The sequence below is a fragment of the Triticum aestivum genome, chromosome 4A (assembly GCF_018294505.1).
Source record: "Triticum aestivum cultivar Chinese Spring chromosome 4A, IWGSC CS RefSeq v2.1, whole genome shotgun sequence".
Classification (NCBI taxonomy): domain Eukaryota; kingdom Viridiplantae; phylum Streptophyta; class Magnoliopsida; order Poales; family Poaceae; genus Triticum; species Triticum aestivum.
Genome location: NC_057803.1, coordinates 67,282,120 through 67,296,898, shown reverse-complemented (window position 1 = coordinate 67,296,898; position 14,779 = coordinate 67,282,120). Strand labels below are relative to the sequence as shown.

The window sequence follows — 14,779 nt, the reverse complement described above, 5'->3', positions numbered from 1 at the left end:
TAGTCTGAAGATTTGTCACGCATCTCCAAGCCCTCAAGAGTAAAGATGCCTTTGCAACACACCAGCCAAGAACTGACTGCTGCTTCTATTCTGCGCAACGACACCGTTGATCTGTCCAGCGATGAAGATCTTGCAGACGACGCTCTTGAGCAACTAATCAAGAGTAAAGAAGAAGCAGATATCTTCAATGATTTGCCTCTCTTTGATGTGGCAATCATCCACAACTTCATTGATGAGTGGTTTGACACGCCCAACCTCAGCTTTGAAGATCTGCAACTTCCAATTGGCCTCAGTGTCGCCTTCCATGGCGCCATTGCTTCAGAGCTAGCTCTAGCTCAGCGCATCGTTGAACTGAAGCAAAAGATCGACTTTGAGAAAGCTCAGTTCAAGAAGCACATGGCCAAGCTCAGCGTGCAAGAGGTCAAGAACTTCAAGATCATGCTGCACGAGCTCAAAGAAGCCTTTCTCAAGAAGCGTGAAGAAGCTCAAGGTTCTCGTGAGCGCATGAAGAGCCTGGCTGACAAGTGTGTGCAAGCCTACAATGAGGCTGAGAAGCGCAAGGCCCTTGGTCGTCCTGGCATCGATCCCAGGATGGCTGCAAAGAAGAAGAAGAAGGCAGTTGTGGCCGAACTCGAAGCACCAAGGCAGGAAGCACATCCCATTGTCTTCCCATCCAGCATGACTGGCTCGAAGCCAAAGGTCAGGTCAACCGCTTTAGAACTGAAGAAGACAAGGACTATTGAGGCTGAAGCGAGAAAGAGGAAACATCCTGAAGCCTCTGACGATGCTCCCTCCAAGAAGAAGTGCAAAACCAAGAAGGATCGGGCTGCTCCCACAGAGCCCTTAGTTGTTGAACCTATCTCAATGGTTCGCCCTGCGTCTGCACAACAAGAGCACCAACTGATTGTGCAAGAGCCTGCTTCCACAGAGGCTCATGAAGCTGAAGACATTCCAGCAGTTGATCCCACCGCTGCTGAAGACATTGGTCACCATGACAATGTTGAAGATGATGTAGTTCTTCCTCAGATCGAGCACAACTTGGTATCATCGCCTGTTCTCATGAACAGCGAACTCATCAGCATTGGTCGTCCTCTGACGCCAATTGCTCAGGATGCATCATGGGCTGATCACCCACAACAACAAGTCACACCACCCCGGCAAGATGAAGAAGATGACTTTGAGGCCTAGCCAACTCCATCTCCAGAGACGTCGTCAGCGTTACGCAGGCTTCGCAAAGGACCAAGGTATCAAGTCCCTCTTTCGAGCGTTCCAGAAGGAGAAGTGCCCCACCAATCTGTTGCACGTCAAGTGTTTCCAGATGCCACTCCTACTGTGAATGTCTCCGAGTCTGAGGCTAAAGCTGCTGAAGACATTCCGGCTGCATCAGCCGACGACACACAAGAAGAAGAACGTGTCCCTACTCCCCTCATTACTGAAGAAGTTGTTCTCAAGGAGAACGTGTTTGTGCCCGACCCTCCAGCTCATCAAGTGGAGGTTGAGAATCTTGAGGCTGCTACCACCAACACAAATGAAGCCAATGACGTAGTCATGGCTGAAGCAAATGTGGAGCCTGCACCAACAAATGTGCCAGAAGTCAGTGAAGCCAATGATGCTACTGCTCCTGTTCCCGCGCCTGCTGCTGGTCCTCGGTTTGACTATCACGTTGAGCACAGGCCTCAGGTACAGAAGCCAATGCCAAGGTTGCCCAGGTTTCTAGGTCCTGCATCAGCACCCGGATCCTTTAATGTCAATGGCTTCAAAGCAGACAACACCTTCTTCAATAGCGCCAAGAACCCCTACTCAAGGGAAAGAATATCTTCTGATCGGTTCTGGAGCTATCCGCAGCGAAGTTATTACTCATGCATTCTGTACAATCAAGGTCGCATTTTCCCTCATATGCGTCTTGACACTGAAGCCATAACTGGTCTGCCTTGCTTGGAAGAAGCTCTGGATTGCTTCAAAGAGTCTGGATTGTTGCCTTTCGTCACCGACCAAGAGCACTGGAACGAAGAGTTGCTGCTCCAATTCTATGCCACTCTTCACATTCGTGGCTACAACAGAGATCCGAAGACTTGGGTCCTTGAGTGGATGACCGGCAATGTTCATCACGAAGCCAAAGCCTTTGATATCATTGAGCTCACTGGTCTGCCCACTCCTGGAGATCTTTATGAACCTGGTTGTCAGCTTCACAGTGCAGCTATGGAGAGCATCTTTCAGAAGCCTGAACCGAACATGAGTCAGATGCTTAGCATGATGAAGCCTTTGCCTCCAGATGCTGCATATCCTAAGGAGTTCTTTGTTGAAGACCTTGAGTATCTGCCACGCACTATCTATCACATTATCAGGCGAACTCTCTGGCCCATCAAAGGACATTCTCCACATGCAAAGCTGGAAGGTGCAATGAAGACTTTGGTCTTTTATATTCTTCACGGCAAATGCTTCAATGCACAAGACTTCTTCATCCGCCAACTTGCTGCATCAGGATCTGATCTTTTTGGCTTGAAATTTTACGCTCCATGGATAATGCGGCTGATCAAACTACACTCAGCTGTCTCATATCAGCCCTCTGCTCGCAATCATCAGATCTTTCTGCCTGACGTTGATATGTCCGTTGAAGCCATCTATCCAGAGCCTGCCAAGGAGCCTCTTAGTCTTCAGAATGCTGAGCATCAAAGTTTCTCTCAAAACATTGAAGGAGTTGAAGCAGTCACTCGTGTTTATCCTCTGGCTGGTACTACATGTGCACCTCATCGTGCCCTCACTGAAGCCACTGAAAGCACCATTGCTCAACGGCCTAAGAAGCGATCTCGTGTTCTCAATGACCGAGAGTTTCTGGTTGCCCTTCATCAGAAACAGGATAGGCATCATGACTGGCTGAAGCGCCAAATGCAAAGCCTCTTGGTGGGTGTCAACCGCATTCGCAATCTTGCCACCAAGAATGCCTTTGTTGCCCATGAAACCTGTCGGCGTACATGGAAAGGGCTGACGCTTATGTGTTCTGAAGATGATCTTCAAGAGTATGGCTTCTCTGAACGTTTCAAGTTTGACTCCACACCTCCAAGAAGGACTGTGCTGCGACGAACTCCGTCTCTTGAAGACTCTGAGTTCTCTTCCTCTGCAGCTGTGAATGCCAGAGTGACCGAGGAAGAAGACGATGCCACTTCACCGCTCCCTACTTCTGCACGCATCGACACTGCCCCGAGTTCGTCTGCACCGCCGAACAACACCGACGACCTTGCTGCTTCACCTACTCCTCATGGGAACGAGTAGATGCTCTATGTCTTCAAACCTTTTTGGTCCTTACTGACAAAAGGGGGAGAAGCATATGAGTTTGATATTCTTCAAGCGGGTCCATATGGGCGGTTGCTTTATGTTTTGCCTAGTGTTTACAACTCTCGTTTTGATACATTTGGTTCTCTGAGTTGTAACACTTAAACTCGATGGTCGTCTGCTACTTATTTGCTATTCTATGATGCGATGATAAATTCCGCATGTGCGACGATAAATTCCGCACTTAGATCATTTTGCATACGTCTATTTTTCATTATGCATGTCATTATCTTCACATACTTTTCATGCATGATGAATTGTCATCATAAGTTGAAGAGGATCTCCACAAGTACAACCTGCCATGTGCATTTGCATTCCAAAAGCAAATTACTTATATGCGCATCTTCAGGGGGAGCCCTTGCAACTTATGAAGACAATTCCCTATCCTTTACAATTTCACATATTATATTCCCCGTTGAAAACTTCAACTAGTTTGTCATCAATCACCAAAAAGGGGGAGATTGTAAGTGCATCTAGTGCCACCCCTAGTTGGTTTTGGAGTATTGACGACAAACCTAGTTGAGGGACTAATGTGTTTGTGAGAATTGCAGGATAACACAGGTAGAAGTCCCTCATTGATTCGGTTTTCCTACCAGAGATGACCCCTAAAAATGTATGAAGACATTGAAGTCAAAGGTGGTATGTGAAGACATTCACATTGAAGACTATGACAAGAGAAGACATCGCGTGAAGACTATGGAGCGCGAAGACTTAGCAGTTTCGTCGTTCTGTGTTTTTCTTTGTTGAGTCATAGGAACCACCGTACTGTTAAGTGGGGTCCAAGAGAACCAGTCAGAATGACTGAAGTGATGCTTAACCAAAATCCTATGTCTTCGAGTGAAGACTATGAGAGCAAATCTTGTCCAGAGTTGGATAAGTCAGCTTTGCTTGTAGCCCAAGTAAAGTTGCCGTGTGTGTTTGAAATCTGACCGTTGGAACACGTGTCAGTTCCTTAGTGACCCAGGGTCATTTCGGACAAATCAGGTCGGGTTGCCTAGTGGCTATAAATAGCCCACCCCCTACAACCATAAACGGTTGGCTGCTCAGAGTTAAAGCACGGCTTTTGTCGTTTGAGAGCAACCCACCTCGAAGCCTTTGAGAGAGAATTCCTTGAGAGGATAAAGCCCTAACCACCCAGAGCCAAAGAGTGTTAGGCATCACTTAAGTCTTCCTGTCTGTGTGATCTGAAGACTTATTACACTTGAGGACTGTGAATCCTCCAGCCGGTTAGGCGTCGCGTTCTGAGCATCCAAGAGTCATTGTGGATCGCCGGTGAACGAAGTCTGTGAAGGTTTGGAAGTCTACCTTGAAGACTTACCAGAGTGATTGGGCGAGGTCTGTGTGACCTTAGCTCAAGGGGAATACGGTGAGGACTAAGTGTCCTGAGCTGCGTGTTCAGGACTAGGTGTCCGGGACTGTGTGTCCTCAGGTTTAAATACCTATCCGCCCTAACCAGACGTACAACTGTCATAGCAGTTGGAACTGGTCCAACAAATCATTGTCTTCAACGAGTCACTGGTTTCATCCTTCCCTTCCCTTTACTTACTGTTGGTCCTTGTGAAGTCATTGTATGATTGCATTATCTTTTGTCTTCACTGAGTGACTGCTTGTTCTGATTGGCTTCACAATATCTTCCTACCTGATCCTTACTGCCTAGCTGCTATTAGTCATTGTACTTTCACTTCATTGAATACTTGACTGTGGTTTGCCTAGTGTAGTCTACCTTCCGCTGCATGGTAATATGTTTATTTCTATCGTTTGTCTTCGAAACTTCCATGTTTTGAAAACTTTCATAAAAATCGCTTATTCACCCCCCTCTAGTCGATCACTAACACTTCCACATCTGCTATAGTACATGCATCTACAGCCGCGGTCGGCAAATTCGGCCCCTCAAACGCCCATGGACGCGCCCAACAGTGACCGAACACGCCTCATATGTTTACTCTCACATCCATGTCCCTCATATCTGAAACCTCAAACCCATGAACCCCATGCAACACTACGTACATAACATGACGAACAACGATTAATTCATCCTTTATAGATGAATCATAGTTCATCGCCAGACAAAAGGATTAGAATTCATAGGCGGACAACGGAAATTCATACTATAAACGACTAAAAACATAAATAAAACATAGATAAATGGAGAAGGGTGGAGGAAATCATCATTTCCTCGCCGCCCCTTCCTCTTGCGGTCGTTGACACTGCACTGCCCCTGCGTGTACGAGTTGGCGTGCGGTGGTGCATCGTCGTCGGGGCTGGAGCTAGAGCTGTCCGTCAGGTTGGAGTCGTCGGAGCAGCTTTGCCCTGACAGCCTCCTTAGCAAGCGGTCCTGCTCCCTCACATGTTGGGCCGTCCTCGCCTTGGCCGCCGCCTCCTTGGATGCCCCTTCTTCCGACAGCTCGATGGTGAGCCGGAGTGCCTTGGTATTTTTGCCGCGGAGCCGCCGTGCATCTGTTTCCACCATCTTGAGGGAGCGGTGGAGGATCGATGCGAGGAGCGCGACCTCGGGATCCACCGACGCGCTCGTGCGTGCCTGGCGTGCGGCCAGTGTCTCCCCAGCTGCCACCCTCTTCCTCGCCCACTGCCACTCGCGACGGGCCGCCCATGCCTCAGATTCAGGTGTCCTCACCCGCACCGCGGGCACGAGGACCCATCGACACCCGGGTACCCCTTCCGAAGCAGATTGAACCCACGATGGAGGACGGTGTACTTGGACAGCTGAGGAAGCGGGTGCGGAGCGGCCTGAGCTACGCGACAGGCTAGACGGCCCGACGACGTCGCCGTCACTGTGTCGACAGGCGACGAGCATTGCAGAACCCGAGCTGCCGCTGCCTTGTTCGAGCAGCGAACGCCTCAAAGCAATGCAGAGGGCAACCTCCTCCACATCGTCGGGCTCTGCATCGCACAACAGGCTCAACCAGTCGCCGGAGCCACCTGAGCTGCCACTGGTGCCGACGTTGCTACCTTTGCCGGCCATCGATCGGAATCGGAGGGGACTCGAAGTGGAGCGGACAGAGAAGAGAGTGAAGTGGACTAATGGATTGGACTTCGGTCTAGGGCTTTAAGATTCTTGAGAAGAAGATATTTGTGGGGGGCGAGTGTGGGCCAGTCTAGGCTCGTTCGATGTGGCGGACTCACCCGAGCGCTCCGGCCGCCTCATATCCGTCCTAGATTTGGGCTTGATATGAGGGATGCCGAACAGTCCGGGTGTTTATGGGTCGATATTTTTTGTTTTTTGAATGATCCGTCTATCCGAGCGTTTGGCCGGATTGATCTGCCCGGCTGTAGATGCTCTAGTTCTGCAGAGCATTTTAGTGGTAAATTTTCATGACGGACAGCGATAGTAGCTAAGATTCTGTCCTCCTGGAGTGGCGAACGATGGAAACCAAATTAGAGCAAAGCATATATTCATTCAAGTCCCTCTCGGCTCTTGCGACGACTTGGAGTCTTGCCACTGGATGATTCGCACCAGCAGTTCCTTTCTCTCGAAGAAAACAGGGAGCGCTTTGAAGCATTCAGACTCCACAAGCCGCAGCCCCCCAGGTCCGCAGCAGCCACCACGCACGCGAGAAGAAAAGTAAGCCAAGATCACCATCCGGCCCTCAGCATCTCCAGGAGTCCAGCTCATTACGATTTAACAAATCCTACTGTCAGATCACCACGTCAAGCCGAACATGCATAATACAGTAGACTTCAAAATAGACGGACGTCGCACACGACGCCATACATCCATCTTTTGTTTTTCTATATATACATATACAAGCCACAGCGAAGTGTGAGACTAATTGTACGTTGTGCTAATAACAGAGTACACTGTTTATTCTACTAGAAGCGTAGTGACCCGGCCACCACTGCAAGTGAGCCTAGTGGCCGCGGTAACCTTTGCATTTCTAACCGCCCGGGGAACCAGCCGGAGGCCACTCCGGCCGAAAGCGTCAGGGACCTGCGTGAGCGCTGGTCGGGGCGGACGGCGGGCGGTCGATCACCAGCACTGGTCGGTCTCCCAGGTGCGGCGGCGGCACCCGGGGAACGACGGCGAGCGGGCGAGGTTCGGGGCGCTGCGGCGGGCGACGGCGGAGGGGATCATGATCATGCGGCGGTCGTAGTCGGCGCGCTTGCTGGGGTCGGAGAGCGTGCTGTAGGCGGCGTGCACGCGTATGAAGTCGTCGGCGGGGTGCGGGGACACGTCCGGGTGGACGGCGCGCGCCAGGCGGCGGTACGCGGCCTTGATCTCCCCGTCGCTCGCGCCGGCGTCCAGGCCGAGCACGTCGTAGAAGCAGGAGGAGGCGCCGCGGCCCGGCGCGGCGACGGCGGAGGCGGAGCAGGAGAAGGTGGCCTGGCGCGCGAGCGGGGCCGAGAGCAGCCGCGGCGGAGGCTGCGCGGCCGGCGAGGCGGGCGGCGAGGGGGAGAATGAGCCGGGGCGGGAGAAGGAGGCGGAGCGGGAGAAGAAGCCGGAGGAGAGAGTGGGGCGCGGGGAGATCATGGTGGCGAGGCTCGGTTCGGGTGCGCGGAGGAGCCGAGGCTGCTTTTTAACGCTGGCGGACGAGGAGGCAATCGCCAATCAGACGAGGCATTTGAGGGGGGTTGGCTTTGGCTATTCGTTAACGCCGGGCGTGGCTCGCGTTGCGTCCCTTTGGCTGCGCGTTGTTTCGTCAACGATTCTCCCTGGGCTGCTCCCATTGGCTGGCCGCAGCGCAACTCGAGGGGCTTATTTCGGATTTGGCGGGATGCGGTCATGTGCCTCTGGCCGACGAGTTGATTTTTGTTGCCATCAACACCTCGTGATTGGGTTAACGCGAATCTCAAGTCTGCAACTGTGACGAGTTTCGTTTGAAGCAGTCGTTCACGGTGCCGATTTAGTTTGCAGGCATGATTCATAGTGACAGGGACATACGTACTACACAAATAGTTCCGGCTGCTGGCTGCAGGTACATGTCACGTAACGTAAGGGCCGACATCTGTACACACTTTGTACTATTAAAGAAATGTCAAGTTGTAATAGTATTAAGTTTCTGTAGAAAGTTGAAATATCAATGTTGGGAACTTGAGAAAAGCATAAGTCGCTGTCAGTTTTACCCGTTCGTTCCCGTAACCCTTATCTGAGGAGTATGTCATCATACATCAAGTTTGACAAAAACCGTAAGGCAGAATTAACCAGACTCTCCCGTGTCGCTCCCCGCGGGCGGCTCGGGAGAAACCCTAGGCGCCGCCGCCCAACACTCCCACCCCACCCCTCCCCTCCCTCGCCGCCGCCGGAGGGCGTCGCCGGGCAAAGCCCGCGCGGCGTCGGCGGCGGCGGGGCCTGGTTCTCCCTCTCGCGAGGCGCTCGAGCGGCGCGGGGCTGCTCAGCCGAGCGGAGGCGTCGTCGGGCTAGCGGCGACAAGGGACGGTGTCGTCGGGCTAGCAGCGGCAAGGGGCTGCGTCGTCGGGCTAGCAGAGTCAAGGGGCGGCTTCGTCGCGCATGGCCGCGACGGAGACTTGAGGGGGCGGTGCACGCAGATCTGGCGCGCGGTGACCAGCGGCCGGGCGGATCTAGTGCTGGCAAGGGAGCTGCAGTTCGCGACGGCGCGGTGTGGAGCAGCTCTGGCGCTCCAGCGAGGAGCCGCAGATGCGAGGGCGCGATCTTGGCCCGGTGGCTTGGGGCGGTCTTCCTTGCTTCTCTGCATCAAGGCCAGGCGTGGTGGCGGCGCTGTGCATCGAGGCCTCTGCTCGTGATGGGGTGTTGCTGCTGTGGGATCTGGCTCCAGGGGTGGATGCGTGGAGATGCAGGTGGGCTGGCCGAATTTGCTGTTGACCATAGGTTTTGAGGGTTGGGTGAAAACCCGTTTCTGCCTATGGCTGGAACCTGTGACGGCGGCGTTTGTGGACACCGTAACCTTCTTGTAGGCGTCGACAGTATGCTCTCACTTCCTATGGGAGACACAACTTCGGGGGAAACCCTAGACCCGGAGGGTCGGTCGTAAGCGTCATTTCCCTCTTGAGGGCATCGATTTTGAAGTTCATTCCGGTTAGAGGGACCGGTGGATGTGCTAGGAGGTTGGTGGAAGGCGTTGGTGTGGTGCTGGGGCTTCTGTGGCAACAACGTTGATGGGGGCGAGTGAAGTCGAAGGCATGACAGTGGTTGCGGTAGTCGGCTCTTCTCCGGCGTGTCCGTGGGATTACCTCGGTTTGTTTGTTGCGGTGAAGTCGGAGCTGCGGCGGCGGGGCCCCTGTGGCAACGATGGAAGCAACAGGCGGTCTGTTCGGTGGTCTTCCACGGCGCCAACCTTGTATGGTTTCTCCTTCGGATCTCTCCTTCAGAGGCGATGCTGTGCTGCCCTCGGTGCAGGTGGCTGAGTTCTAGCAGGATCTTCATGTGTTTCTGCACGGCTTCTGCGGTGAGGGTTGAGTCGACGTTTGTTTGCAGCGAAGTCGGAGTCGCTTGCTCAAGGATTAGGGGCATCGATGACGCGTGCTTGGGGAGAGGTGATGACGATGACGTCTGTGTGCTAACTCGACAAGGCACTCTCCGTATAGGTGTGTGTGGGGTATCTTTTGTATGCGCCGTTCAGCGGATTGTGACGGTTTTTGCCCGGTTTTCCGCTAAATTAACCGGGCAATTCTCTTCTGCTTATTTAATGGATGAGGCAAATCTTTTGCCTCCGTTTCAAAAAAAACGTAAGGCTAAGGCTGGCGCGGGCCGCCCAGCCCAAATTTGGGCCGGCCGGTGTGTAGCCTTTCGATTCTGCGCCTCGGCACCGTTGGATTGCACGCCTGGCATTCCATCCTCATCCTGTCGTCCATCGGAGCACCGCCAATCGACGGTTGCAGCATCGACGGCGCCGGGTGTCACGGTTCACCTCCTCTTCGCTCGTCGCCAGTGGTACTCACCATGCGTGCCACCCTTCCCCCTGCCCCCTCCCAGCATCACATTGCGCCCCTCTGTTCGTTGGTTCCAGCAAAACAAAACCATCGATCCAACAAAAATGTCGTTGGTTGAAGGAAAACCCGCCACCAGTCCCAACAAAACCATCACTCATCACCTTGTCGCCCACCATTGTTGGTTCCAGCAAAAACAAAAATCGATTCCAACAAATTTGAACGCCTGTTGCGGCAAAATCCACGCTCGGTGCCAGCAAAAACATCCTCGGTTCCAACAATAATTACCATTGGTTGCAGCAAAAAACTACGGTGGTTCCAGCATCAGCTTTGATCACCGAGGAATAGAGACTTTACAAATAAAAGCAGGGAATGTCCGGCTGCCCCAGTTCCAACACGTCGCCATCGTCGCATCTTCTGCGAGTGCCGGTAGCAGCTTTTCCGCTGGCCAGATGCAACTTTTTCCACGGGCAGTTGTAGCACACAAAAAAAGGACGCCGCCGTAGTAGCACGCACAACCGGTGATCTGCTGGCCGCTGCTTCCGTTCCAGCATCAACGACGACTGCGCATCGTGGGTTGTGGCGCCGATTGCAACTTTTTTGTGTTGGGTGTAGCTCCACGGTGATAGATCTCCTCGCGGTGAGCGTGATCGCTCAACGGGATCAGAGGCACAGGCACGGGGTCTGCTGAGAGGTGCCAGTTGTTTGGGAGGTGCACGTCGTTGCACGAAAGCAGTGTGCCCTTCTCCCAATACCTATGGCAGATCTCAGCCTTCACGTATGGCCGCTGCCGAGGCGGGGCAGCTGGTGGGGAGATGTCAAACGCCGAAGGGGTGGAACAGCTGCGACGGTCAGGGGATGACCCGACCTTGTGGTCGTGCTTCCCCTGCCGGGGATCCACTTTCAAGCCATGGACGCTGCGCGAGGAGGTGGAAGAGCGGCGATCGGGGGGGCTAGGGTTTGCGTGTGTCGGGGCTCGAGGTGGCAGCGGCTCCGGAAGTTAAAGTCTGTGGACTGACCGGTCCACAACTTTCACATTAAAAAGGACGACGACCGTGTGGCTGGGTGGCTGGCAAGTGGGTCCGCCCCACGTGTGCGCCATCAATGTGGGCGGTGGGAAGTAGGTAGGCAGCCGACAGGCAGGCCCGAGGCGGGCAAGGATGAGGAACAAGCGTGTGGACGTCCGTTTGCTGTCCGTCTGGATGCAAACCGAAAGCAAATTTGCTCCAGAAATAGATCGATCGAGACGCCAAATGAACATAATTTGAGCATGGGGTCACGCATTGGGCTGTCACATTTGTTCGTTTGAATCAATATGGACACGCGTGGGTCAGATGGGGTTGTGTGTTGGAGTTGGCGTTAGAGGGTCGGATTTGTTCAACGTGGTTGTACACGCTTTTATCTTTACCTACTAATAAAGCACCTATTGCTTTTGTTGGTTCACCATCATGTAACTTTTGCAGAAAAGTCCTTGACTATTATGGAAATAAACCAATAGTCCAAAAATAAGTGAGAAAAAATGATTCGACGAATAGGACATTGTAGGCCAACGAGCAGGTCAACGCTGCCTCTGGCCCGCCATAGCCGCTCGGCCCCAGTGGCTCGGGACGAGGGGAACCATGGCGTCTGGGGTCGAGCGAGTCCGGGAGGGTGGGTAGGCCACAAGCCTTGCAGGTTGGGTTGGCCGTGGTTAGCATGCGGGCATGGCCGAGGCGAGGCGGAGTTTGCAGCAGCACGTCGTGGGAGGTGGTCGTGAGGTGCAAAGGTGGGCGGTGGTGGAGCAACAAAGGAGGATCAAGGGGCCCCGGAGCTTCCGGATGGAGCTACAAACGTGAGCAGCCAGCGAGGAGGACGTAGGCGCGGGAGGTCGAAGCGATGGAGAAGGTAGCGCGGGGGCTAACCAGCGGCCGACCATGAGACGTGCAACTCATGTCGTGAAGCATGAGGCGCAGGCAAGGAGATGCGGGGGTTCCAGCTGACAAGGTCCGACGGCGCGGCAGATGCGGGCGCCATGGGATGAGGGGGTCAGGGAGATGGGGATCGAGCGGGGCTCTTTCCTGGCGGCGTGAGGTTGAGGAGACGAGGGGGTAGGAAATTGAGAGAGATTGGAGGGGATCGGGCTAGGTTAGGGGATTAGGAGTGGGTGCGGCTGGGCCTTGGCAGACCGGATGGGCTGTGCACTACTGCGCTCTCTCTCTCTCTCTCCCTCTCTCTCTTCTTTAATTTCTTTCTCTAAATTCCTTCATAGATAGAAAGAAGAAGAAGAGGAAGAAGAAAAAGAGAAGGATGAAAAAGAAATGGCTTGGGTGCATGGAGAATGTTGAAACTTTTAATGTAGAGCCTAAGATTTACACTTAGCTCAACAAAAGAAGTTTCACCCAATATGGAAGAGTTGAATCCAAACTCATTTGAATTTGGTTTGAATGGGAAGCGGGTGTTTGGAAGGTCTAAAAAAATGTTCAGATTTTTTATGGGGCTTGGGAAGGCGACAAAAAAATTTATGGGCAAAGTTTGGGGACCAAACTTAAAGTAGAAAAGACATGAAATTTTTAATCGTATAAGTGTGTTCATGAGTGATTCCAAATGATTGGAATATTTATTATAGCTCCCTAAAAATATTGAGAGGATATGTTATAAAGAGAAATCACTCGGTGAGGGTGCATGTTGCTACTGTTTGTTTCAATCAATTGTTGTTGTGCTGCACCGATTGGAGCTTGTTGGATGCCTTTTTTAATCAGTTGTTTCTAGCACGGATTACATTTTTCCCAAATGAGCACCAATTATAGTGGCTTGTTGTTGTTTGATGTTACCGTCATAGTTTAATATTCATGCCCACCCCATTTTACGAATACATTATCAAAAATAATAATTAAAAGTTAGGGAATATTAGAAAGAAAGGGAGAAAATATTTGGTGCTCACCGGTACTTGATGGCCATCAAGATATTCTTCAACTCTGGATGTTACCGATATCGTTGGAATTTTTGTTTAAAAGGACCACATATGCTATCATATTGATAGAAAGGACCACTCGCAGACCATATTGACAAAAAAAAAACCACATACGCCGTGGCGGCAGGTCTGGCAGCCAACACGTGGCGCCTGCCGCCACATGTGGAGGCGGCACGACCTGCCGCCACAGCCTCAGGCGGCAGCTCGGCTCCAACAGATTTCCGTCCGACGCAACGACTCGCAACGGGATAGGAAGAGGTGGCGGGCAGCTCCTACAACGCGACAGCCCGTGCAGCAGCACGATGCGACGGCCCCACGCGAAGCAGTCAAAAGCAACTCGGCCGCTTCCAAGTTTGTGCGCCGCTGCTTGCACCCGATCCAGTACTGCCTTGCTCTTTCATTCTCGCTCCCCAAGTCTCAGGCAAATTCGGAGCATGTTGGTTCCTTCGTTGCAAAGTTTTTCCACACACATACTAGTATTTACTGTATTTGTTTCTGCTGTAGCACGTGGCTTGATAAATAATAAAACAGGTCAAAACTTGGATAGGAAAGTAGGAATTAGCGCCACTGTACTACAGCAGCAAAAAGGAGCTGCTGCCATAGGGATAGACGACGGGACCCGCCACCTCTTCCCGTTCCGTCGCCAGTAGCTGCATGGGCCGAAAACCTGTTGCAGCTGAGCTGCCGCCTGAGGTTGTGGCGGCAGGTGCCACGTGTCGGCTGCCGGACCTGCCGCCACGGTGTACATGGTCTCTTTTGTCAATACAGTTCGGAGATGGTCTTTTATGTCAATACAAAAGCGTGTGTGGTTCTTTGTGACAAAAAACCATGTCGTTGGTGAGTTAGAAAGGCAAGAGAAGGGATGAAGAGTAGAGAGAGTGCGACAAAGATGCATCTTGCTCACGTCTTGTTTCATCCCGCACGCCAGTTGGGAGGTGTTGACACCTGATTTTGGCACAATGCAGAATGCAATGGAGATGGCCTCAAATGACAAAATATTCTAAATGAGAAATTTCACATTGCCGAGTGGAACAACTTTGATGTTTGGACCATAATCATTCGGCATCATATCAAAGACCAAAACTACACTCAGATTGTCATGTTTCGGTGTTTTGAGTGCTTTTTGGTCAAGTACGCCTCCAGGACAATCTCGAATGAGGGAATGCTCTACATGCATTGTCTTCGTCTCGTCGAATCGGTCGATTTTGAGATAAAAATCATCTCAATCCTAGTTCGTATGCAAAAGTTAGAGCTATCTGGATGCAGCCCTGTCAAGAGGCGAAATATGACGCGGAAGACCAGACATGTCTTGGCAAGTGTCTGATGTAATGCGTGAGTGTTTTGGCCCAGAAGATGGCCTCGAGTCGGAAAACGTTCAACACGAAAGTTTTTCGTCTCGTCAAAACGGTCAACTTTGCTTTTGGACATATTTTCATCCGAGGTCGTTTGCTGCCTAAAAAACCTTGCCGGGGAAAGCTTGCCGCCGTGAACAGTAACCTTGCCGGGGAAAGCTTGCCGCCGTGAACAGTAACCTTGCCGGGGAAAGCTGGCCGCCGTGAACAGTAACCTTGCCGGGAAAAGCTTGCCGCCGTGAACAGTAACCTTGCCAGGGAAAGATTGCCGCCGTGAATAGTA

At 52.3% G+C, this 14,779-nt stretch overlaps 1 protein-coding gene across 1 annotated transcript; it reads right to left on the bottom strand.

Moving 5' to 3' along the window:
* Positions 1–7,023: 7,023 nt before the first annotated feature.
* On the bottom strand, positions 7,024–7,916 carry LOC123081764 (chaperone protein dnaJ 11, chloroplastic). The gene has a single exon (XM_044504298.1). The coding sequence runs from the start codon at positions 7,817–7,819 to the stop codon at positions 7,319–7,321; it is 501 nt and encodes a 166-aa protein (XP_044360233.1). The 5' UTR covers positions 7,820–7,916; the 3' UTR covers positions 7,024–7,318.
* Positions 7,917–14,779: the final 6,863 nt, after the last annotated feature.

Coding starts and splice junctions, on each gene's coding strand:
- LOC123081764 (XM_044504298.1), bottom strand. CDS start 7,819: ATGATCTCCCCGCGCCCCACTCTCTCCTCCGGCTTCTTCTCCCGCTCC.